This window comes from Anolis sagrei, chromosome 5 (assembly GCF_037176765.1).
Source record: "Anolis sagrei isolate rAnoSag1 chromosome 5, rAnoSag1.mat, whole genome shotgun sequence".
Lineage (NCBI taxonomy): Eukaryota > Metazoa > Chordata > Lepidosauria > Squamata > Dactyloidae > Anolis > Anolis sagrei.
In genome coordinates this window covers 46959360-46984911 of record NC_090025.1, presented here as the reverse complement: position 1 = coordinate 46984911, position 25552 = coordinate 46959360, and the positions used below count along the sequence as shown (strand labels likewise).

Genomic DNA, 25552 nt, shown 5'->3' with positions numbered 1-25552 from the left:
TTAATATGGAATAAGAAAATGCAAAAGGAAAAAAAAAACAGCTTTACACCTGGATATGTCAAAAGCTGAAATTAGAAAACCAAACATTTTTGGGGGTCAGAAATTCACCGATAATTGTAAAAGGCCTCACTAACAAGTGACTATGGTTCAACAAAATTTAATGTTTCTTTACTAAACTATCAGACTTATGCCATGCCTTGAGCCATGAAGAGAGGTGGGCAAGGAATAAAATTATTATTATTATTATCATTATCATTATTATTATTATTATTATTAGGATTTAGGAGAACTTCTCTTTGCCTGGTTGGTGTCCATATGGATTGCTAAGTGGATATATATATAAAATCATATATTCAAAATTAAATATATTAATATAATAATGCACAAAAGGCATAAAAATGGTAGCCGTTAGAAGGTAAGACACCACCTGCAAAACAAAAGCTAAATTTTAGCCTTTGTTTTGCAAGAGGTTAAGCGTAACCTCACTTTCTTTGAATTGTACCACAAGAATGGTCAATATAGTGCCCATTGCCACATACAGTAGAGTCTCGTGTAACTGACCTTCACTTATCCAACATTCCATCTTATCTGACAGAAGGATATGGAAGGCCTTATTTGAAATAGGTATTTGAAATGCATAAGGTTGTGGGTGAACTACAACTCACATCATGCCATCTTGAAACTCCATCAATACATACTTAAAGGTCTTACCTGTTCCCTTCACTTTGCGCAGGCTGGGATGCACAGCCATGCCCACCAGGACAATGATGTAGTGCAGGGGAAGGGGAATGAAGCAGGTGCTTCTGGGAGGGAGAGGCGTAGTGTACTACGACAACGTGGTGCAGGGGAAGGAGAATGAAGCAGGTGCTCCTGGGAGGGAGGGGCCTCCTTTTCTTCTTGCCCTCCTCCCCAATTGTTAGCCTACTCCCAAAAGCTTGCAAAACACTCCCCAAAGAGAGAGAGAGAGGGGCTCACACACTTTTCCTAGGTACACCTTTGGTAAAAGGATGGCACGGGGCTCCTGGATGGAAGAAAGCAGCAGGAGGGATCCAGAAGGGGATCGGGTCACCAAGATCTTGGCCGAGTGCTTCCCAAGGATTCAAGGGAAGAGGCTACTTCCTGAGGGTGGGGGTGGGGCCCATTTTGGCATCCATTTTTGCCACCCATGCTCAACCCAAGGAAGGAGAGCGAGGGATCAGCTTCTCTCCTTGGTGGGGCTCCCCATCCGCATTGCACGGAAAACCCAGGCTGGAGATATGCCTCCATATTATCCGATATTTTTGTTTATCCAACATTCTACCGGCCCGTTTATGTCAGATAAGCGAGACTCTACTGTAATATGGTAAAAAAAACCCTGCTGAATATGATGTGGTCTGTTGTGTTTATCAAAAGCCACTAATTTTACAGTGTGTTTGGTAAGAACCATGACATTGTTTCAAAGCATACAATCAGTTTATTCTCTTAAAAGGACAAGTACTTTTGCAGATTAAGAAGACATCATAAACAAAAACTCATAAAAATTATGTTTTTGGGTTATAACTCCAGAATCTAAGTTAGCACAACTAGTAACTTTTTTGAAGTTTTGATGCTCTATAGCTGCATGATTCCATGTTTGTATTTGGATTGTTTTGAACATGCAGGTTAATATTCTTGAACTTTCTGGAACTAAAGGGGATGGGGCTTCTCTCTGATCATCCTAAAGCTTCCACCATTCCACCTGAGGCTGTGTATGACCTTTGATATTACCTTTCAACAAAGTGCTTCAAAGAGGTGAAGACAACACCTTTCATGTATTGCTACCTTTTGCTTTTCTGATCTTTTTGCCTGCCTTTTCTTTGATCATTTGTTTAGTTTGAGGGTTCAACACCTTCTTTCTTTTCATTCCCTCTATGCCTAGGCTTCTTTTTCATCACTAATCTCATTTTTCACTTATTTTTTCTGAAGCATCCCTTAAAACAACTTTAGAAATGGATCCAAAAGAACATGAGCAGAAAGAAAATAATAACTAGCACTGTACTGTAGTATAGGTCACATAAGCAGAATACAATTTTCAAATATAGTTTCATTTTTCTAACAGATATGTGAAGAAATTACCAATCAGCAATTCAATGACCAAAAAGCAACTGATTAAGGATGACAATAAATAGCAGTAATGTAAAATAGTAGCAACTTCCAAAGTATCTCTAAGGAAGGTGATGAGTTATGAAGTTCCAAACAGAAGAAGCACATCTCAAAACTATGAAGAACTTGAACAAGGCCACCAACTATCCAAAGCTATTAGTTCCCAGCAGAGAAATCAGAAAATTTACATCAATATGAGGCTTCAAGCAACAGTAGCTTTAATATGTCTTTTAGACACCTCTTAAATTCCCCTCTCTTCCCAAAAATAAGAGGTAGCTCGCCCAAGTCCTGTAAAATCCACACCCTACACAACGTTTCCAGTGTAATCAGCACATTCTGAAACATTTCTTGCTCACGGCATCTAAGGTGCCATCTACTCTTCCATAGGCCCCATCTAATGTTGCCATATAATGCAGTTTGAATCTGCACCATATGGTCAAATTAGACTCACATAATGCAGTTTAATTGCATTGAACTGCATTATATGAGTCTACACTGACCATGTAATTCAGTATTATGTGGCAGTGTAGATGGGGCCTAAGAGTGAATCTGCACTGTCGAATTAATGAAGTTTGACACCACTTTAGTTACCATGGCTCATTGCTATGGAATCATTGGAGCTGTAGTCTAGTGATGGCTCAGCACTCTTTGGCAGAGAAGGCTAAGCATCTTGTAAAGCTACAGTTCCCAAGATTCCACAGCATTGCACCACAGCAGTTAAAGTAGTGTTACATTGCATTAATTCTACATTATAGATAATGGATGGGCAAACTTTGGCCCTCCAGGTGTTTTGGACTTCAACTCCCACAATTCGTAACAGTTGGCCTGCTGTTAGGGATTGTGGGAGTTGAAGTCCAAAACACCTGGAGGGTCAAAGTTTGCCCGGGTCTGTTAAAGATACACCCATAGTTAACCAAGAATAGGATAAGTTGTATACTATGATTAATCAATATAATTAATTTCATAAGAAACACTTATATTTAACAAGCACCCAAATATCTAAACCAAAGCATTAAAACTATAAGTATTTTTTCTGATAAATTACATAACACTAGACATACGGTGTTTCCCATAATATATAAACTACCAAAGCTATTCATAATTTCAATGCACTAGAATTTTTGCAATTTTACCTGGTAGGTGACCTCTGCAAGTGTAATAGAATTCTTTACAATAATCCTTACACAGGAAAGGAAGGGCTAATTCTCTTTCCAATGCTTCTTTCTCCGTTGTGTGGAACAGACTATGAGCATTTGGTGAGCAGTGTGCACATTTGATTTCCTGCAGCAGCTTCACACACTCTGTGTTGTTGGTAACAGAAAAGATCTGAAAGCCACAAACCAGAGAAATGTAAGTTTTCTTGTCTTCTGAAAAGCATAACTATGAATGGATGCAAATATTTTATGCCAATTTACAGTTACAGATAAATACAATATAAGAAAAAAAGTCACAATTTTGGTAATGTCACCACAAGAATCAAGCAAAGAAAACATATAAGAAATACATCTACAGCAAACACTTTGAACATCTTAACAAGTTGCTTCTCTGTGAAAAATGAATCATTTTCTGTTCAAATGTTTGTTATTTATTTAACTGAAAATGTAAATATGAACACAAGAGAAGACAAAAAAAGACAAAAATGTTGAAGAGGAGCAAATATCTCACTTTCACTCTAGCATCAAAACAAAGTGTTTGAAAGAAAGGTGGAGAGGAAAGACTAGGTTTGCTAGAATAATAGCGGGTGATAAATTGTTGGCACAATAATACAAAATAGAATGTGTTATTGATTTTATATGTAAGCCGCTCCGAGCCCCTATGAGAGATGGTAGTGGTGTCTAAAATTATTATTATTATTATTATTGGGAATTTAACAGTGAATTGATGACTGAGGGCCCTTCCACACAGCACTATATCCCAGAATATCAAGGCAGAAAATCCCACAATATCTGCTTTGAATTGGGTTGTCTGAGTCTACACTCAGATAATATGAGATTTTCTGCCTTGATATTCTGGACTATAGGGCTGTGTGGGCCCTGTGATAAAGTTATCCTGTTCAGGAAAAGTCTGAACCCAGCAAACATCTGGGATTCTAGTGACAAAAGTTGGATCTACACTGGCCTATATACTAGGATCTGATCTCAGATTATCTGTTTTGAACTGGATTATATGATGGCCTTTCCACACAGCCATATAACCCAGAATATCAAGGCAGATAATCTACAATATCTGCTTTGAACTTGGTTATCTGAGTCCACACTGCCATATAACCCAGTTCAGAGCAGATAATGTGGGGTTTTATACAGCTCTATGGAAGGTGCCTGAGTCTCCACTGCCATATAATCTGGGATAAACAGACAATCTGGAATCAGATCATGGGATATAGGTCAGTGTAGAGAGGGCTAGAGAAGGATCTAAGACTTTCAAGTTGCACACCTGCTTCCTTGGGGCAGTGCAACCCCATCCAAGGAAGTTTCCTCGCCCAGTCCCTGAACATGAGAACTACCAAGTCACCCTGTCTACATTTATCAGGATGCAGTTTCAGTTTATTGGCCCTCGTCCAGTCCATTACAGCTTCCAGGAAATGGTCCAGCATCTGCATAGCCTCAACTAACCCAGATGACAAAGAGAAGTTCAACTAAATAATCACCCTTCCCAGCAACAAGATGAAATAATATAGAAAACCCTGGGAGACCTTACAGTTCAATGGCATTGTAAATGAATAGCATTCTCCCAGTGCTACTCTTTGGAAGCAGCTCCATAGACAAGAGAAGAACATAGTGGTTCCCACTCTCATCTGAAACATTTCATGATTAACACTACCAAAACATTCTGGGAGATCCAGGAAGATTAATCAGTCCTACAATGATATAGTTCAGTCAGGCCAACCAATGCTATTTCTGTACCACACTGCCTGGCGTGAATCCAGGCTGAACTGTGTCCACATCATACATTTCCTCAAAGAACATCCAAAGCTGCCAAGCCACACTCCCAAATTCATTGTCCAAGAAGGAGATATTAGTGATTGGATGGTAATTCTAAGCAAATGTAAATTACTCTTTCACATATATGACATGCACAGCTAAGTCCAAATGCACTTGAATTAAAAGCACACTTGAAAATGAATAAAGTTAGTTGAAAATGCAATCAGCTGGCAACTCTACCTGATGTGTATTTAATTATCACTGACCTCAGATAGTCCCAAAGGTAGCCCTAAAGCACAATAAAAACCATATTCATAAAATAAAATAAAATATTTTTGCTGTTGACATTTGGAATACAGTATGAGTGAAGTGCAACATATGACATTGTGAGCACTCATTAAAACATTTTAAGTACAGTTGAACAGAAATTGGGAGCCTTGGGCTTAATGACTAAAAATTCCCCTTTTCCAATTCTACCACTAACTCTGTCCCAACAATGAACCCACAGACCCATAATCTGGCCACATCCTGCTTTTGTTTTTGTCAGTACAAGAATCTTGAATTTTCCAAGTGCAATATGTTTCTAAACAGAGCAGGGGGTGATTGTTGTGGTAACTGGCTTAGCACCACAGAAGCACTGAGTTTCTGTGCAGAGACCACCATTGCTGGCTTACATTGATTAGCATAGTCAAACCATAGACTCATAGAGTTATAATGGGCCTTGTGGGCAATTTAGTCCCACCTCTTACTCAATACAGGATATCCAAAGCATCCCCAGCAGATAGCTGTCTCTTTTTGAAGACCTTCAGAGAAGAATACCCCACCACCTTTCTAGATGAGCTGTTCTATTGCCAATCCGATCTTATTGTCAAGATATTCCTTGCAATTATTATCTGTCTATTTTTCCTTCATTCCTTTGCTTTTACTGTAATTTCTTAGAGAGTATTCTCTGCAATTAAGAATAACTTTTTATGAATACTCAACTGTCATTGTATGGAAGTTCCAATAGTAAGCTTTAAGGCAGGGATCCTCAAACTAAGGCCCAGGGAGCGAATACGGCCTTCCAAGGTCACTTACCCGGCCCTCACTCAGGGTCAACCTAAGTCTGAAATAACTTGGAAGCACACAACAACAACAACAACAACAACAACAATCCTATCTCATTAGCCAAAAGCAGGCCCACACTTCCCATTGAAATAATAATAAGTTTATATTTGTTAAAATTGTTCTTCATTTTAATTATTGTATTGCTTTAAAATGTTTTTGCACTACAAATAAGATATGTGCAGTGTGCATAGGAATTCATTCATGTTTTTTTTTTCAAATTATAAACCAGCCCTCCAACAGTTTGAGGGACTATGATCTGGCCCTCTGTTTAAAAAGTTTGAGGACCCTGCTTTAAGGTTTGGTTAAAAGACTTGGAGCACTTACTTTTTTGGATTATGACTTTTTTGAATTACAACTCCCAAAATACTATCTGAGATATTCTCCATGTTGTGGTTCAAAAACTTCCAATTTCTGCCCCTAAACTATCCCATCACCATTACTATCCCATCACCATAATCAAGAAATCCATGTGGTTAGCCCTGTCCTTATTTCCATTCAAAGAAAGAGAACAAATACATGGGTATGGAACTAAGCTTTTGACTAGTAAAGTAATGCAGTACAAGAAGCAAATATGGAATATATGCAATCGACATTTGGAATGGACCGGTATATGAGTTGGATCATGTGATTTTAATGCTTTTATTAGGTGTTTTAATTATTATATTTAAATGAGTTAAATGTCTTTTTATCTTATCTTATGGTGAATTGTCCTATTGATTTTATTACTAGTTATATGTTGTTGATTTGAGTTTTGGTTTATGTCTGTAAGGCACTGAATTTTGCTGTTATTTTTGTGTAAACTGCTTTGAGTCCCCCCGGGAGTGAGAAAAGTGGTATATAAATATTGTAAATAAATAAATAAATACTGTAAATAAATAAAAAATAAATGATGACATAATTCAAGACATGCCTTGAGAAATCACTGCGAATGAATTGAACAAAGTTTTTCATGGGACTTGAAATTCCAATCTGCCACAAGTAGTCAGGTCTTTATCCCAAGGCTGCTTGGGTTCTTCCTATTTGAGAACAGCTAAGCCAATGCCGCCAGAAGATACACTACACCACTGTTAATAGGCCCCTTCTCCACTCTATATCCCAGAATCTGATCCCAGGTTATCTGCTTTGAACTGGATTATATGAGTCTACACTGGCAGATAATCTGCAATAAGAAGATAATGTGGGATCAGATCCTGGGATATAGGGCAGTGTAGAAAGGGCCATAGAGGCCCAGTGAATCAGAAGGGATTGGACAGAGATAGGAAAAGTGAAGAATGGTTTATTAAGTATGAAGGAGATCAAGAGAGCTTTCCTTAATACATCCATCGGTAAGTACAGTGTATATCGCATGTGCAAGTATGGATAGCTAATAAAATAGGGCCAGAAAGGGGAAGCATTTCCAGCCTATGAGGAATCAGGTACTGTTTGTATGCAATGAAGTGTGCAAACAAGACACTTGGCTCCTACCAACATATCCACATTTGCTCAACTTCAAAACCTGAGCAACAGGAATGCTATCCATGAGTATTCTCTTGAATTTTAGATAATTTGCAGGGGGAATAGCGCACAGCCAAGGCATGGTTTTAGCCATTGGACCTAGGACTTGAAACAAAAAAGGAAGCAGGGGAAACTAATGTACATCCTCTGATTCCTCTCCAGCTGCTGCCTTAAATCTATACAGGAAGCTGACTGCAGTTTAAAGATTCCCAGGAAGAGAGAGATTTATTAGCTTCGAAACAGACACTGGGAACATCTGTCCTGCTGGGTTTTGCTGATCTGCATCTCATAACATTGCTGCTAGCTGTGCTGCCTAGGGTTGATGGGAGATGCAGTCCATTATATTTTATATGCAACCACAAAGTTAATATAAATGAATCGGCTTGAAGAATAACTGTGAGATTAGAGCCTATTTTTAAAAAATCAGTTATTTAAATGTATTACATGGTTTTATTTGATGATTTTAATTGTTTAATGTGTTGTATATTTATTTGCTTTTATGTTTCTATGTGGCATTAAATTGTTACCAAACTGGAGACCGCTCTGAGTCCTCTTCATGGTGAGACAGAGCAAGGTAAAAATGCAGTAAATAAATAATTCTCAAGGTGGATATTTTCTGGTTTGATAGCAAGGAGGCACAGTTGGTAGTTGTCCTTGGTATCTCCCCATGGAATGAAGAAATGAGAGATGGCTGGAGCCCCTCCATCTTGATCTTTCTATTCTCATTTGAAGTACTGAAATGACACCTTATATTGCTCCATGCAATCATGCTGGCCACATGACCTTGGGGGTGTCTACAGACAACGCTGGCTCTTTGGCTTAGAAATGGAGATGAGCACCAACCCCCAGAGTCGGACATGACTGGACTTAATGTCAGGGGGAACTTTGCCTTATCCCCAGAACCAGCTGTGGAATAATGTTTGTAACTCTACTGCAGAATAGACAAGCTGTTTCAGTTGTCCTTGACACTGGGTCCGTGAGTCTTGATCTAGTTAGAAGTTACTAGCAAAACAAGCTTCATCGATGGAAATGTTCAGAACACCTTCCATAGACTTCTTATATTTCATGAATAGTGAGTTTGTGATGTATTAGTTTGAATGTCATACTGGGACTTGAATATGAGTCCCCACTGAGTTATAACACCTTGAAGCCAGTAATATCTTATCTTTTGGGGGCCAGTTATATCTTCTGTCTTTCTCAGATTTTCAGGGCTGTCGTAAGGATAAAGTGGAAAGAAAGAGAACAATGCATGTACCCTTGAGCTCACTGGAAGGTAAGGCAGGGCAAACATTATATATATGTATGTATGTATGTATAAATACTGTACATCTCTACCAGAATAAGAAAGCTTTGAAATCTCGGTTCTCATTCAGTGGATTTATGGTTCCCAAACATCCTCTAGTGGGATTCCTCATGCCTCAGGACTTTGTTTACAGTTCATTACCATATGAGCCACACTGCATACCTCGGATGGCCAACTAAAGCCCTATAGTGTGGATATGACACACAAATTAATTTTAATCTGCCCTATGGATATGATAAAAGCAATGGTTGAATCAATCTGCCTGTAATTGCACTTCAAAATCGTTTAAAAATTGTGATTTTATGTGTTTTCAATTATTGCTGTTGGAACAATTTTCCTATACAGTTTGATGACTCAGAAGAGACACATCATGTCTTAGACTTGAGTAGTGATGGAACTTTTGGCCTTCCAGATGTTTTGGCCTATAACTCCCATAAGCCCTGTGTACCATGGCCAATAGTAAGATATTGTGGGAGCCATGGTTCAAAGCATCTGGCAGGCCAAACATTCTCCACCCTTGCTTCAGACCATTATCGGGGGAATAATAAGTCCCTTATTCTTAAAATAATAACATTATAGTTGGAGATATTTTATTAGGGAATAATATATCCCTTAAGGATGTAGAAATTGGCCAGTAAACCATTTTGTATTAAAAACTCTTGCAATGGAAAAGCAATTCTAAAATATCAAAGACACTCCTTGAAAATTCCCATTACTTTTCACTTTTTACATGAAAGTACAGTAACTGTCCCCTCAAGATTCTACCTTTCTCTTGTTATGGATGTTGTTTTCCCCAGAAGAGAATAAAAATGTCTGCAGAAAACATACATATCCTAATTTAAAAGTACACATATTTACCATTTATCCAATAACTGAAACTGATAAGGTCCTGACTACATAACATCAAACCAATTTGATATTCAACCCTTACTAATCCCAGTAAGTATAATATGTGGTATTTCAATCTATGTAATGTCACAATGGAAAGCTCTTTGGAGTAAGGGACAGTAATTTTCTGCTATATTATTCCATTTATTCTGCTAGACTGAAATGCATTTTGTGCAAATTCAGCACTGCTAATTAAATTTAGATGCAGCCCATAATTAGTGCACATTGCATCATGGCTCTTCTGAGATGCCATAGTTCTATAACATAAATTTGGATTCATCACTTTTTTTTTTGGCTTGGTGACAAGCGCGTAAAAACCGGTGTCATTTTAGATCAGAGAGGGTGTTAGATTGTGCTAAGTAATCAGTCTGTGGCTTTAATGCATTTGTGCCAGTGAAATGTACTGAAGTTTCAAGGACTGTCTTGGCACAGGAACACATAATTTAATTATGCAGCATTTTAAAGCACTCACTAAACATTATTTTAAGATACTTCATAATAGTAAAGCATTATCCTTTCCAGAAACTGCTTTTCTTCAACTCTATCATACATTCTCAAGGGCTCAACTAAGGCCAAGAGTGGCTTCAAGGTCAAAACTAAATAGCTTAAGTAAATGGAATAGCATTTAGTAAATTGATTCCTGGCCATGGTGACACATGCCTTAACTACATTGTGTTTGGACTACTATAACATGGTCTACATGGGGCTGCCTTTGAAGAGTATTTGAAACCTTTAGCTTCTTCAAAGAGTTGCAGCCAGACAGGCCCATAGCCAGGATTTCGATTCGGGGGAGCGGAGGGGGGGAGGGGGGAGGGGCTGAGTTTATTTCAGGGAGGTTTTTTGGGGGAGCTGCGTTTCGGGGGGGGGGGGGTGAAAGAGGGTCTACCCTAGCAAACCTTTTGTATCATTACTCCAATACCCCCATGCATATGGGATATATTGAGTATGGTGATCAGATCATGATATGAATAAACATGAATAAACATAACAGTTTAAATAATGCACCAGTAAGGCCTTTTCGTGAACTACGTGAACTACCATGAGAATTTCGGGGGGGGGGGCTGAAGCCCCTCAAGCCCCCCCCTCCCCCGGCTACATGCCTGCAGCCAGATTGTTCATTGAGGGTGGCCATAGAGAGCACACAACTCTCCTATTGCAACAATTCCACTTGCTGGTCCATTTTTGAGCCCAATTCAAAGGGCTAGTTATTACATATAAAACTGATATGGCCCAGGCCCAAGAAATGTGAATGCCCATGTTGTCACATATGAACCTGCCCATGTTTTGAGACATAGCTGTTCTTGTCGGGTATAATGGATAATAATTGTTAATAGACCTAACTTCTAACTTTCTAGCAGATTTTAAAACAGTCATCAGTAGAGTCTAGACCAAACATGGGCAAACTTCAGCCCTCCAGGTGTTTTGGACTTCAACTCCCACAATTCCTAACACCCTCAGGCCCTTTCCTTTTCCCCAAGGGGGCTGAGGTTGTTAGGAATTGTGGGAGTTGAAGTCCAAAATACCCAGAGGGCCGGTTTGCCCATGCCTGGTCTAGAACCTTTTAGGACAGTTAATTCCACCAGTTAATACATGTTTCAAGAAATTCAACATGTCATGAGACGATAAGGAACATGTCTTCTAATACAAAATTACTACAACAGCCGAAAATTTATAAAATTCTCTATCTGTGCAATGGATTTTTAATCACACGTGACATTTAATCCTTCTAAGTTGGTAAGATAGTACTTTTCAGTTTCATTAATTGGAGTGTATTGCCTTAGTGTACTTAGGATCTTTGTGAGAGAGTAAAATAGGAAGAAGGACAGATCCTGCTGCTCTGTTTTACCTATCACTACTACTAATTATGTTAAACATGCTCAGAATGCTCTCTCTATCAGAGAGGGATTTGTACCTCATCTAGACCCAGATAGATAGTCCCTGCAGGCTAGATTTAATAAAGAATGATAGAGAAAAGTTGAGTGTAGTCATATTTGAGTCAGCCTAACATTTTGCTCACTGTTTCAGATTTCAATCACTGGAAACCATTCAACCAAAAATGAACCATACAGGAATCTTGCAAGGGAATACTTGCATTCCCTTTGCAGTAATAATATCCAAGTAATTCTCAATGAGTACTGAAGATTCATCACAGTATGCTGCCAAGGGTTCTACCAAACAAAGGCAGCCCTAGAAAACTTAAAAAACACCATTGATAACAATAAAAAATTATTGAGAGAAGGATTGCTACTTTGCTTCTATATTGGAACCTGCGGCTCTCCAAATTTGTTTGGCTTACTTAGCACTATTAGGTTTGTGACCAAGGGGAACAAACAGATAGGGTCTCAGTTCCCTTTGCTTCTATAAGGGAATCTGGTCAATGCCACTTGTACTTCACATGGGTGCAAGCAGAGAATGTTATTGAAGCTACAGAAGTCATACTGGATGTGGGATTCTGAAAGACCGTGATCCCTATATATATCAGGAATAGGTAAACTTCAGCCCTCCGGGCTGTTAGGAATTGTGGGAGCTGAAGTCCAAAACACCTGGATAGCCAAAGTTTGCCCATGCGTGGTATATATGTATATTACTTCCAAGTTCTGCCCTGAGGTTAGGAGAGAAATCACTTCATTCACTTCAGGTACCAACACTGAGCATAATTAGGATATATATGCATTTATTTCCCAAAATAGAATGTTAGAAAGAGTGTTATACTGCTGGTTTGAACATTAGATTCTTTGCTCCTATAATGCCATATTATGTCATTAAGAAGTTCAGTTTCAATTTTAGGGCAATATGTAAATAAATCATTGTACCAAGGCAGCTGTTAAAGGGACCCCAAGATGAGTTATTTGTTTAGTTGGATGTGTTCAACAAAAGCTTTTGTTCACGAAAGAGCTAGAGCAAACAAATGATTGTAAAAGGGCACACTTGAAAACAATTACTTTTCACCCATTCCTTGACAGACGTGGCTGTGAAACCAGCTAAGGCAGAAACACTCACAGTGCTTGACAGCCTGAAAGCAAATGTTGAGAAACCACAGACAAAACTCTGACATGGAATTATTTGGTCAATCAAATGATAGACACTGACAGAGTATAATCCAGAAGTTAAGGATAAAATGTCAATGACATAATGACACGCCACAAATAATGAGAGAAGATTGTGTAATTTCGTGCTGGACATTGAAACAGTGTTCTCTGTTGTAGCATTCTCTGCGCTACTTAAGAGGCTGGCTGCACAGATCAATAATTTGATCATAAAATTGCCAGAGGAATGACAAATGCAGTCTTCATCCAAGAGGCCACTTCTAATTGGAAATGACTGCTGAGCATGCTTGGTTACTTTTAAAAATGCTGAAACACCTGTTCTTTAGAATACTCTTCCTTGTCTCTAGATGAATCTATCATCTGCACACTGTCAGAGCAAAGACATATGAATGCACTTCCTGGAGCCCTTCCAAAATATCTTGTACAGAGCCTGCCACCTCTAAATCTACTGTCTTCATTTTGCACCGCAAGCATCCATTCTCTGTCCTGTGCAATAAAAACAGGCATGTTCTTGACAACTATCCCATGCTGAAAACTAAGACTTCAGTATATGTACACTTACACATACTCAGAGTGACTCACTTTCTAGTAGACATATGTGGAGCATATCCTAAAATGTACTGTGCAATCTGTGCACAGTAACCTGAATATTAGTACAGTAGAGTCTCGCTTATCCAACATAAATGGGCCAGCAGAAGTTGGATACACAAAAATAATAAGAAGGGATTGAGGAAAAGCCTATTAAACATCAAATTACTTTATGATTTTACAAATTAAGCACCAAAACATTGTGTTTTACAACAAACCGACATAAAAAGCAGTTCGATACATAGTAACGTTATGTAGTAATGGCTGTATTTACGAATGTAACACCAAAACATCGCTATGTATTGAAAGAGTTCACCAAGCACTTTACATGAGTGATATGGATTAATAATAATAATAATAATAATTTTATTTTATACCCCGCCAACCATCTCCCCTTGGGGACTTGGGATGGCTTACAAAGGACAAGCTCAAAAAACAATTAAAACACAGAAGTTGTTTATACCTGCAGCTATTGTTGTATTTTATTGATTTTACCAGGAGGTTTTGTGAAGCGAGATATTTATATTGGTTGTTATTGTTTTAAGTTATTGTTTCTGCAATTTTTGTATTTTGCGTGTTTACACCTTTGAGTGCTTTGTGAGCCGCCCTGAGTCCTTCCAGGAGATGGTGGTGAGGTATAAGTAAAGATTATTAGAATTATTCTTATTATTCTTCAAAAGTAGGAGGGTTATCCAGAAAGTAAGTTTACAAGGCACATAGATCTCGCAGGGAATTTTCTTGGGGGAAGTTGATATCACTGCCATGTAGCGGGAAGTCAGTGGAAGCAAACGAGCAGTGCCAGTCATCAGTAGCTCATCGACTGGTGTTGTGGTGAAAGTTAGAGATGAGCGTCCTTATTCCATTTCCCTCCAAGTGCAAAGTTCACACTGTAATATGCTATCTAAATGACAAGGGAATGAACGCTGCTGTGATTCACCGCGAAATCATTCCAGTTTATGGAGAGGACGTAATGTCAAGACAGCATGCGACAAATTGTCTATGGAATATATCATGAGATCATGAAGAACCTTTGCAGAGCCATCCAAAACAAACTTCTGGGATGTGACCTAATGGGTATGCAATATATTGTGAGACCATCCAGTGGGATACTGACTGCAGGAGTCTGTCTCCTTCATGACAGCACATCTCTGCACACCACTCATGCAACACAAGAGTTGTTGACTTCATTTGGTTGGGATGTTTCAAGCCACCCACCTCACAGCCCTGATCTTGCACCCAGTGGCTATAATCTGTTCACTAAATTGAAGGAATACATTGGTGGAAAACACTTTTCTGATGACAACAAGGTGAAAATCGAAGTGATGAACTGGTTGAAAAAAGTGGAGGGAAACTTCTATGACATTGGCATCAAAAACAAAATGTATTGAACTGGATGGTAATTATGTGGAAAAATAATGTAATGCCTATGCTACAATCCATGTAAGTTTTATTAAAATATATTCATTCTTTGTATTTTTAAAAAATCTCATAACCTTACTTTGTGGATAATCCTTGTATATTAAACCTCAACCAGCCACAAAATGCTTAAATTCAGAATAAAGCATGAGTTTGTTAAATACCTATAAAAACAACTTTTGTTTAAAACCTATCTCACTTTTACTTTTTCATATAAACAGAGCTTATTTATTGCAATGGCTTCCATTGTGAGTAATTGGAGCAGATGCTGCTGCTCCAGCTGCAGTGGTGAGGCTTATTGCTAACAGGGTAAACTAAGGACATTTTTTCTTCCCAGCTATACTTTGGCATTTGTGGGTTTCAGTCAGAGCCTTTTAGAGGTTATTTGAATGTAGTTAGTGTGCAGTTTAATGTGATTACCACACAGGAGCTCTGCTGACGCTACCTCTGGCCAAAAATGTAGAGAAAAGTCTCCATCCAAACTCTGACTGCATCTGGTAAGAATAGAGTTCCCTTCACTGAAATCCCTGCAAACTAAGACAGCTCTCACTCATCTGGGAATGGAGGGGATGGGGCACATGCCCCCCTTCAAAAGGCAGGAACATTTGGACAGAGCTGGGGGACTGAAGGAGAATGATGTTCTCCAGTTTCACCCATTAGTGAACCAACCAACAAACACAATGGTGTTGTTGTTATTCTTTTGCCATAAGCAACAGGGCTCTGTGTGTGGGCAGCACTTTAGTGGGGTGGAGGATAAGTCGACCCCTTTTTGTCCTATTGATTTTTTCCCCTATTTGCATGGCTTGAGCAAATTAAATGATGCAATATGGCTTTTTGTTACAAAACAAAGTGAGAGATACCACCCAGACACATATGTTGATTCGTAGAAGCTGTTTACATGAGAATGGGGTGAAATCTACCGTGAACTGAGCATAAAAATTCGATTCAGACCGGGTATTTTTTTTTTATTATGCTTGGGCCAGAAAGACTGAAACACAAGTTTTCCAAGACGCTCTCAGACCTTGACAACTGCAGTGTTGTAATGGAGGAATTCTTAATTAAACCTAAAAGCTGGAAATGGGGAGGGGGGAGAAAGAGAGAGAGAGAGAGAGAGAGAAGAGAGGGGCAGTGAGAAGGACACCTGATTGTTTATTTCACGTGCAGTGATTCTCAATTGCATTTATTCATCACGTTTCCCTCCCTGGGTCCTGGTATTGAGCATCGCCTTCCTGATAGAAACAAATCAGTTTGAAAAACTTATAATGCAGAAAATCACCTCCCAGTTAACAGACGTCCTTCTGCTTCTAGGATGCTCTGAATGTCTAGCTTCACAAATGCCACCAAAGCCAGGCTTTTCAGCCTCAATTAAATGTTAAATTGCTATGCTGCATAACAGACACATGGGAGGGGAAAAGAAGCCTAAGAGAATGCACTAGACCAGGTATGGGCAAACCCAGACTCGATGTGTCCCCTTGGACTCTTTTATCAGGCCCTCCCCTCTCTCACCAGCCTATCTTTTCTTCTCTTTCCTTCCTCCTGCCATCCTTACCACCTTATGTCTCTTTCCCTCCTTCCTTCCATCCTTCCATCCTTCCTTCCTTCTCTCTTTCCTCCTTGCTTCCCTCTCTCCCGCCTTCCTTCCCTTTTGTCTTTCTTTCCTTCTTCCTTCCCTCCCTCCATTCTCTTCCACTCTTCCTCCCTTTCTTCCTCCTCTCTTACCTTCCTCCTTCCATCCTTCCCTTCCTTCCTTACCTCCCTCTTTCTCCTTCTCTCTCCTCCTTCCTTCCTTCTCTCTTTCCTTCCTTCCTCCATCCATCCTTCCCTTCCTCTTTCTCCTGCCCTCCTTCCTTCCTTACTACCCTTTCATCCTTCCTTCCTTCTTTCCTCCCTCCTTCTCTCTCTCCCTTCCTTCTCTCTTTTCTTCCTCCTTCCTTCCCTTCTTCTATCTCCTTCCCTCCTTCCTTCCTTTCCACCCTTTCGTCTTTCCTTCCTTCTTTACTCCCTCCTTCCCATTCTTCCTTCCTTTTCTCTTTCCTTCCCCCTTCCTTCCTTGCCTCCCTATTTCTCATCCCCTCCTTCCTTTCCACCTTTTATCCTTCCTTCCCTCTTTCTTCCATCCTTCCCATTCTTCTTTCCCTCCTCCTTCCTTCCTTCCATCCTTCCCTTCCATACTTACTCTCTTCTTTCTCATTCCCTCCTTCCTTCCTTTCCACTCTTTTCTCCTTCCTTCCTTCCTTCCCTACATCTTTCCTCCCTCCTTCGCTCTCTCCATTTCTCCTTCCTTCCCTTTTGTCTTTCCTTCCTTCTCCCTCCCTCCCTTCTCTTTTCCCCTCCTCCTTTCCTCCTGGGAATGTTTAGCTGGGAGAAGAGAAGGTAGAAAGGGAACATGAGAATCATGCTTTAATAAAGTGTCCCATTAAGAGGGGGAGGGAACTGATTTTTTGCTGCTCTAGAGACCAGGACACAAGGCAGCAATGGGTTCACATGGCTGGGAAAGAGATTTGACTAAAAATATTAGGAAGAAGTTCCTGGGAGTAAGCGCTGCTGGAGACTGGCCTAGGCTGCTTGGGGTCTCCATCTCTGGAGGCTTTTCCACAGAGGCTGTCTACTGGGAGTGCTTTGATTGTGCCTTCCTGCATGGCAGGGGGTTGGATTGGATGGCCCTTGAGGATCTCTTCCACCTCTAGGGTTGTATATCAGGAGTAGGCAATATGGGGTCTAACTGATACAATTTTTCTCTCTCATCCACTATCTTTCCTGACCAAGGCTAACCCTTTTGGGATCCAAACGTTCCCTTCATTGCTTCAAAAAAGAGGGAGGGGAGGAAAGGGCAGGGATGGGACTTGGGGAGAACCTGGCAACCCCCAAGTTTGAAAGTTTGCCCATGCCTGCATTCGATCTTTGTCTTTGGGACAAATCAGTGGCAATGAAACCGAATGGATTCATCCTCCGCAATTTGGAGTGGACCAGCTTCGTGCAACCTCCTTTCCTCCTCCCTCCTTCCCTCCTTCTGTCCCTGCCCTTCCCTCCTATCCTTTCTCTCCAGGACCGGCTTAATCGGGGGAAGAGCTCGTAAAAAGTTGGCCGCCTCCTGGCATCCTCTGCTCTCACCATCTGCTGCCCGGAGTTTCCTGACCAAACATGCGGAGGGAATGGTACACACTTTTCTACCCCCGGAAAAATAAACGGGAAACCACCGCCACCTTAATTGACAGCTCCAGGGATGCCAGGATGACAGAGCTCGAGCCTCCATCCTTGACTGGCAGCACCTTCTTCCCCTCCCTGAGCCAGCGGGGGGGGGGGGGGGGGGGGCATTCAACCTGCTTCTTCCTGGGGGACCTCCATCTCTTCTAGATGGGACCCTCCGACAATAGGCTGGTTCATACCACTGCTTCCCTTTTCTCCTACATACCACCTCGTCCCTCTCTGCTACCTCATCACACCAGAAAATGAATCCACTTTAAATCCGGTTTCTGCCTCCTGCAGAATTCTGGGGTTTGTAGTTTGGGGAGGCTGTTAAAGGCTCCTCCCTATGCAAACCCGGAGGAAGGGTTATGTTAATGATTCCAACAGCTAGTAGAAATTTAAAAGCGGCCCTTCCCCAGCTTGGTGCCCTTGGGGTGGATTCAGGTTCGTTTTGGATGCGTCTATATTACAAAATTAATGCGGGTATATTCCGGGCTATATGGCCATGTTCCAGAAGGATTTTCTCCTGAGGTTTCGCCCACATCTATGGCAGGCATCCTGTGAGTTTTCAGGACTGTATGGCCATGTTCCAGAAGCATTTCCTCCTGAGGTTTTGCCCACATCTATGGCAGGCATCCTGTGAGTTTTCCGGACTGTATGCCATGTTCCGGAAGCATTCTCTCCTGACGTTTCACCCACATCTATGGTAGGTATCCTGTGAGTATCCGGGCTGTATGGCGATGTTCCAGAAGTATTCTCTCCTGACGTTTCTCCCACATTTTTGGTAGATATCCTGTGAGTTTTCCGGGCTGTATGGGCCATGTTCCAGAAGCATTCTCTCCTATGGTAGGTATCCTGTATTTTCCGGGCTGTGTAGCCATGTTCCAGAAGGATTCTCTCCTGACGTTTCGCCCACATTGGCAGGCATCCTCAGAGGTTGTGAGTATGCCTGCCATAGATGTGGCGAAACGTCAGGAGAGAATGCTTCTGGAACATGGCCATACAGCCCGGAAAACTCACAGAAACCCAGCGATTCCGGCCATGAGAGCCTTCGACAACATAATTAATGCAGTTTGACACCACATTGATGTCCATGGCTCAATGCTAGGAGAGAAACGCTGGTGTAGATAAGTGCACCCAAGATCAGGTGCTGTCAAAGGCGCCCTCTCTCCAAGTAGAGAGACATGAACCAACATCAATCTATGGGTTTATGTAGAAGTAGGAACCTCCAATGAGGCGGGCTGCCAGGATAGTTATTTGGGACAGAGCTTAGAAAAGTCATTTTTGGAATTAGAAATCCAAGCATCCCCCGTAAAAACTGGGGATTTCTGGGGATTGCAGCCTAAAAAGTAACTCCCTGCACTCTGTTTCGGTCCCCTTGTTTAAGGAGTCCGAGTAAGTCCCATCCTCAAAGATTTAGGGATTGCTTTGCCAACAGAAATGGGTCCAGTTCAGTCCAAAACGCTCCCTTGTTTCTGCACCCTCCCCCGCTCCACTCCATCCCTTCATGCCTCTGACCACTCACTGCTTGGGAAGGTTTACGACTTTGGCTACAACTTCCAGCATCCCCAGGCATAAGCTATGTGATCCTTGTAACCTGACGGAGGTTTCCCCCCAAATTCCGCGCCTGACCAATCTGAGAGAGCGCAGCCCACGGATATCAGATGCCTTCTTCCTCGGTTACATTTACAATACAGAAGGAATGCAGCTTTGACACCACTTGAACTGCCTTGGCTCAACGTCTTTAGCTTTCTCTGCCAAAGAGTGCTGGTGCCTCACCCAAGTGCAGCTCACAGGATCCCATAGAATCACAGAACTTGGAAGAGACCTCGTGGGCCACCCAGTCCAACCCCCTGCCAGGAAGCAGGGAAATCGCATTCAAAGCACCCCCGACAGATGGTCACCCAGCCTCTGCTTAAAAGCCTCCAAAGAAGGAGCCTCCAACATTGCATTGAGCCAGGGCATATCCAGCTGCATTCAGTCTACCAGTGTAGATCCTATCGTCTATTAGGAATTGTGGGAGTTGAAATCCAAAACACCCGAAGGGCCAAAATTTGCCCGTGCCTATTGTAGATACATCCCCAGTCTGTGGGATCTCTCACCTCGCTTCATGAACTTTTCCAAGAGCTCAGAACAGAAGATTCCCCCAGGCAGGAAGCAGCCAAGCCTTGAAGTTGCAAGGCTTCTCAATGCTAATCAAGGTGGCCAATTGCAACATTCACACTTGCCTCCAAGAGACAAGAGTTCTTTCTTCCACCCTGGACATTCCACAGATATATAAACCCTACTTGCCTAGTTTCCAACAAACCCCTCAACTTCTGAGGATGCCTGCCATAGATGTGGGTGAAACGTCAGGAGAGAATGCTTCTGTAACATGGCCATACAATGTATTGTCGAAGGCTTTCATGGCCGGAATCACTGGGTTGTTGTAGGTTTTTCGGGCTTTATGGCTATGTTCTAGAAGCATTCTCCTGACGTTTCGCCTGCATCTGTGGCAAGCATCCTGCAGTTGGAATCCTAGTCCTTAGAGCAGCAGAAAACAACAAGCTCACCCTTTCCATAGTTGGACGTCCTTTCATTTAAGCATTATTATCTCCAAGCAAAACATGCCCAGCTCCCTAAGCCACTGGCTTCCAAACCTCTGATCATTTGGGTCCCCTTTCCCTGGATATGCTCCAGTTTATCAATATCCTTCTTGACTTGTGGTGCCCAGAATTGGAAACGGGATGATTCCAGGTGAGGTCTGACCAAAGCAGAAGAGAGTGAGTGGCACTATGCCTTCCCTCCTCCAGATCAGGCATGAGCAAACTTCAGCCCTCCAAATCCTTTGGACTTCAACTCTCACCATTCCTAACCGCCTACCTGCTGGGTTGCTGGAAGTTTTCCAGGCTGTATTGCCATGTTCCAGAAGCATTCTCTCCTGACGTTTCGCCCACATCTATGGCAGGCATCCTCAGAGGTCTGTTGGAAACTAGGCAAGGGAGATTAATATATCACACTAGAGAATGAATCCACTTTAAATCCGGTTTCTGCCTCTGCAGAATTTTGAGGTTTGTAGTTTAGTGAGGCTGTTAAAGGATTTTCCTTAAACCACAAATCCCAGAATTCTGCAGGAGGCAGCAACCAAATTTAAACTGGACTCATTCTCTAGTGCAAACTTGGGTCCTCCAGGTGTTTTGGACTTCAACTCCCACAATTCCTAACAGCTGGTCCTTGGAGGTCCTAGGAAAGGTCCAGGGTGGGAGAAAGAACTCTTGTTTGTTGGAGGCAAGTTTGAATGTTGCAATTAATCACCTTAATTAGCATTGAATGCCCTTGCAAGTCCAAAGCCTGACTGCTACCTGTCTGGGGGATCCTTTCTTGGGATGTGTTAGCTGGCCCTGATTGTCTTCTGTCTGGAATTCCCTGGTTTTTTTAGCGTTGTTTTTAGTTACTTCTTTCATGTCTGGAATTTTCCTGTTTTCTGAGTGTTGTTCTATATTTCCTGTCCTAATTTTAGAGGTTTTTTTTTTTAAAAATACTACCAGCTGTTAGGAATTGTGGGAGTTGGAGTCCAAAACACCTGGAGGGCCCAAGTTTGTCCATGCCTAGATTCTAGCCTATTATGCCATTGGATTTTTACCTGCTGCATCACACCGTTGACTCACGTCCAGTTGGATGTCTGCTTTCACATACCTACTCCCTAAGCCTCTCCTCATAGGGCTCATCCTCCAGACCTGGAAACAGGATGATTCCAGGTGAGGTCTGACCAAAACAGCAGAGAGGGAGTGGCACTCTTGACTTCCCTCGATGTAGATCTTAGCCTAGTCTGACATTGGCTTTTTTAGCTGTTGCATCACAGAGTTTTTTGGGGACTTTTTTGTCCTGTCAGGAATGACTTTAGAATCTCACTCCACACCAGGAGCAACTTGAGAAACTGCAAGTCGCTTCTGGTGTGAGAGAATTGGCCGTCTGCAAGGACGTCAACCAGGGGACGCCAGGATGTACTGATGTTTTACCATCCTTGTGGGAGGCTTCTCTCATGTCCCAGCTGGAGCTGACAGAGGGAGCTCATCCCCGCTTTCCACTGATTCGAACCTGCGACCTGTAGGTCTTCAGTCCTGCCGGCACAAGGGTTTGACCCACTGCGCCACCGGGGGTTCACACAGTTGACTCACGTTCAGCTTGAGGTCCGCTTTCACACCCCTCCTCCCTAAGCCGCTCCTCATAGGGACTTGCACCTCTCAGGTGAGCTTGGCAGGCCCTGGCTGCCCGGGATCCCACCCCAAGGAAGGCGGCCTACCTTGTTGTTCTCGATCTGGAGGTTGGCGGGCCCCTGGGCCCGGGGGCAGCAGGAGAGGCGCGGGTAGAGGCCCCGGCAGAGCAGCTCGCTGGGCTGAGGCGGCTCCAGGAGCATCATCCTCCGGTCCCGCTTCTTGAGGCGCCTGGGGGGGCTCCCGTTCAAGCAGCGCCGCTTCCGGGCCCCGCTCTCGCCAAACTTGGCCTCGCCTTCGAAGAAGCAGAGCAGCAGGGCCACCAGGAGCAGCTTCAGCGGGAGCATCTTCAGCCCGATCATGCTCGGACGGCTCCCCCTTCCCTCGCACCACCACAATCCCAAGGCAAGCAATCCAAAAGCACCGGCTCTTCGTCTTCTCCTTCTTCTTCTTCCCCTTGGAAATGTAAAAAGGGGGGGGGGGGGGGACGACGACGACGAGTGTGTCAAGAAGGGAGCAGGGAGCCCCGGAATAAGGAGGGGAAAAACGCACGTGGGCCAAAGCGGCGCAAAAAGGGTCCAAGGAAGATGCTGTAGGAGAGGGAGAGAGAGACAGTGGCTTGCTCTGTATCTCACGAGCCCCACGTCCAAAGCTCCGGCTTCAAGGAAGGGAAGGAGGAAAGGAGAAGAGAAGCTGGAGGCGCCCGGCTCTTCGTCCCATAGAAAAGAGGCTGCGATTCAAGGAGGAGGAGGAGAAGGACAGCCCGGTTTGGAGGATGCCGCCTCTGCTGCTGCTGCCGATGCTGCTGTTGCCGTCGGGAGCTGGAGCTCACTCGGGCTCTCATGTTTCGCTCGCTCTTTTCTTCTTCTTTTTAAGCAGCGCGCGGGGAGGTGCTGCCACCGCGCGCCCCTTCACGTCACCGAAAGAGGGACCCGCCGGGCGAAGAGAGAGAGAGAGAAATAGAGGGATTGCCAAGAGGGAGAGCAGAGGGGAGAGGCTTTCTTTGCGCGGGAAAGAGGCAGGGGGAAAAGAGGAGGAGGAGGAAGGAGGGGAAGAAGAAGAAGAAGAGGGGGACAAGAGGAGGAGAAGGTGGAGCAGGAAGGGATGGAAAGAGGAGGAAGAAGAGGAGGAGGAGGAGGAAGAAGAGGAAGAGAGGAGGACAAGAGAAGGGGGAAGGGATGAAAGAGGAGGTAGAAGAGGAGGAAGAGGGAGAGAGGAGGACAAGATAAGGATAAGGGATGAAAGGAGGAAGAAGTGGAGGAGGAGGAAGAAGAGGAAGAGAGGAGGACAAGAGAAGGGGGAGTAAGGGATGAAAAGAGGAGGAGGAAGAATAAATGGAGGAGGAGGAAGAGGGAGAGAGGAGGACATGAGAAGGAGGAAGGAATGAAAGAGGAGGAAGAAGAGGAGGAGGAGGAGGAAGAGGGAGAAGAGTACAAGAGAAGGGGGAGGAAGGGGTGTAAGAGGAGGTAGAAGAAGAGGAGGAGGAAGAAGAGGGAGAGAAGAAGACAAGAGAAGGGGGAGGAAGGGATGAAAAGAGGAGGAAGAAGAGGAGGAGGAGGAGGAGGAAGAAGAGGGAGAGAGGAGGACAAGAGAAGGAGGAGGAAGGGATGAAATAGGAGGAAGAGGAGGAGGAGGAGGAGGAAGAAGAGGGAGAGATGAGGACAAGAGAAGAAGGAGGAAGGGATGAAAGAGGAGCAAGAAGAAGAGGAGGAGGAAGAGGGAGAGAGGAGGACAAGAGAAGGGAGAGGAAGGGATGAAAAGAGGGGGTAGAAGAGGAGGAGGAGTAGGAGCTGGAGGAGAAAAAGAAGAAGAAGCAGCCAGAGAATGAGTGGAGAAGCCAGGCCACTTGGGGTGACATCAATTTGAAACTGCCATGGCTCAATGCTATGGTATCCTGGCAGGTTAAGAATCATAGTAGAGGAGGAGGAGGAGCAGCAGCAGCAGCCAAAGAGAATGAGTGGAGAAGCCAAGGGAGGATGAGCCACTTGGGGTACATCCACTATACAGAATAATTTTAGTTTGACATCACTTTTGAAACTGTCATGGCTCAATGCTATGGTATCCTGGCAGGTTAAGAGGAGGAGGAGGAGAAAAAGAAGCAGCAGCCAAGAGAATGAGTGCAGAAGCCACTTGGTTGTATGCACTATGCAGAATAAGTGTACTTTGACATCACTTTGAAACTGCTATGCCTCAATGCTATGGAATCCTAGCAGGTTATAGAGTTATAGAAGAGGAGGAGGAGAAAAAGAAGAAGCAGCCAAGAAGCAGTCGAAGAGAATGAGTGGAGAAGCCAGACCAGGATGGGTGCATCCACTATACAGACTGAGTGCAGTTTGACATCACTTTGAAACTGCCATGGCTCAGTGTTAAGGAATCCTGGCAGGTTATAGAATCACAGAAGAGGAGTAGGAGGAGGAGAAAAAAAAAAAGAAGCAGTCAAAGAGAATGGGTAGAGAAGCTGCAAAGCCATTCAATGTAAATCCAGGTGGTCAATTGCAGCATTCACACCTACTTCAAAAAGACAAGCGTTCTTTCTTCCACCCTGGATATTTATTTATTTACAGTATTTATTTACAGAATTTCTATCCCGCCTTTCTCAGCCCGAAGGAGATCCAAGGTGGCTTACATTATTCCACAGATATATATATATAATCCCTACATGTCTACTTTCCAACAGACCTCGCAACCTCTGGATGCCTGACATAGATTTGGGTGAAACGTCATAGAATCAAAGAGTTGGAAGAGACCTCATGGGCCATCCAGTCCAACCCCCTGCCAAGAAGCAGGAAAATTGCATTCAAAGCACTCCCTGCTGAAATTAGACAGGCGCCTTCCCTCATGGCCTTTCGCAAGGGCCTGAAAACCTGGCTCTTCGAAAAGGCCTTCAATTAAGTGCTATGCTTTGGAATGACCACCGGAATGGACTATGACTACGAGACTGATTATGACCCAAACAAGACGAAGCGGATTTTTAGCTTAATTAGTTGTGTAGTAGTAAGATGTTGTGTTATGGCCCTGGATTTACTGTAACTGTTGTCTTTATGTTCTATGTTCTGTACACCGCCACGAGTCGCCTTCGGGCTGAGAGTGGCGGTTAACAAATGCAAATAATAAATAAATAAATAAATAAACAGATGGCCATACAGCCTCTGCTTAAAAGCCTCCAAAGAAGGAGCCTCCACCACACACAGGGCAGAGAGTTCCACTGCTAAACAGCTCTCACAGTCAGTTCAGATGAAATCTCCTTTCTTGCAGTTTGAAGCCATTGTTCCGCGTCCTAGTCTCCAG

At 42.9% G+C, this 25552-nt stretch overlaps 1 protein-coding gene across 3 annotated transcripts in view; it reads right to left on the bottom strand.

Annotated features, from left to right (window-relative positions):
* Nucleotides 1-23364, bottom strand: part of HHIP (hedgehog interacting protein) — a 97819-nt gene extending 74455 nt beyond the window's left edge. For 2 of the 3 annotated variants that reach the window (XM_060778892.2, XM_060778893.2), the window contains exons 1-2: nucleotides 22354-23364; nucleotides 3255-3447 (exon numbers count right to left, since the gene is read on the bottom strand). In XM_060778892.2, the coding sequence (XP_060634875.2) occupies nucleotides 3255-3447; nucleotides 22354-22626 (466 nt within the window). In that variant the 5' untranslated portion in view covers nucleotides 22627-23364. The remainder of the gene's footprint in view (nucleotides 1-3254; nucleotides 3448-22353) is intronic. The other variant, XM_060778894.2, reaches the window with a different exon arrangement.
* Nucleotides 23365-25552: the final 2188 nt, after the last annotated feature.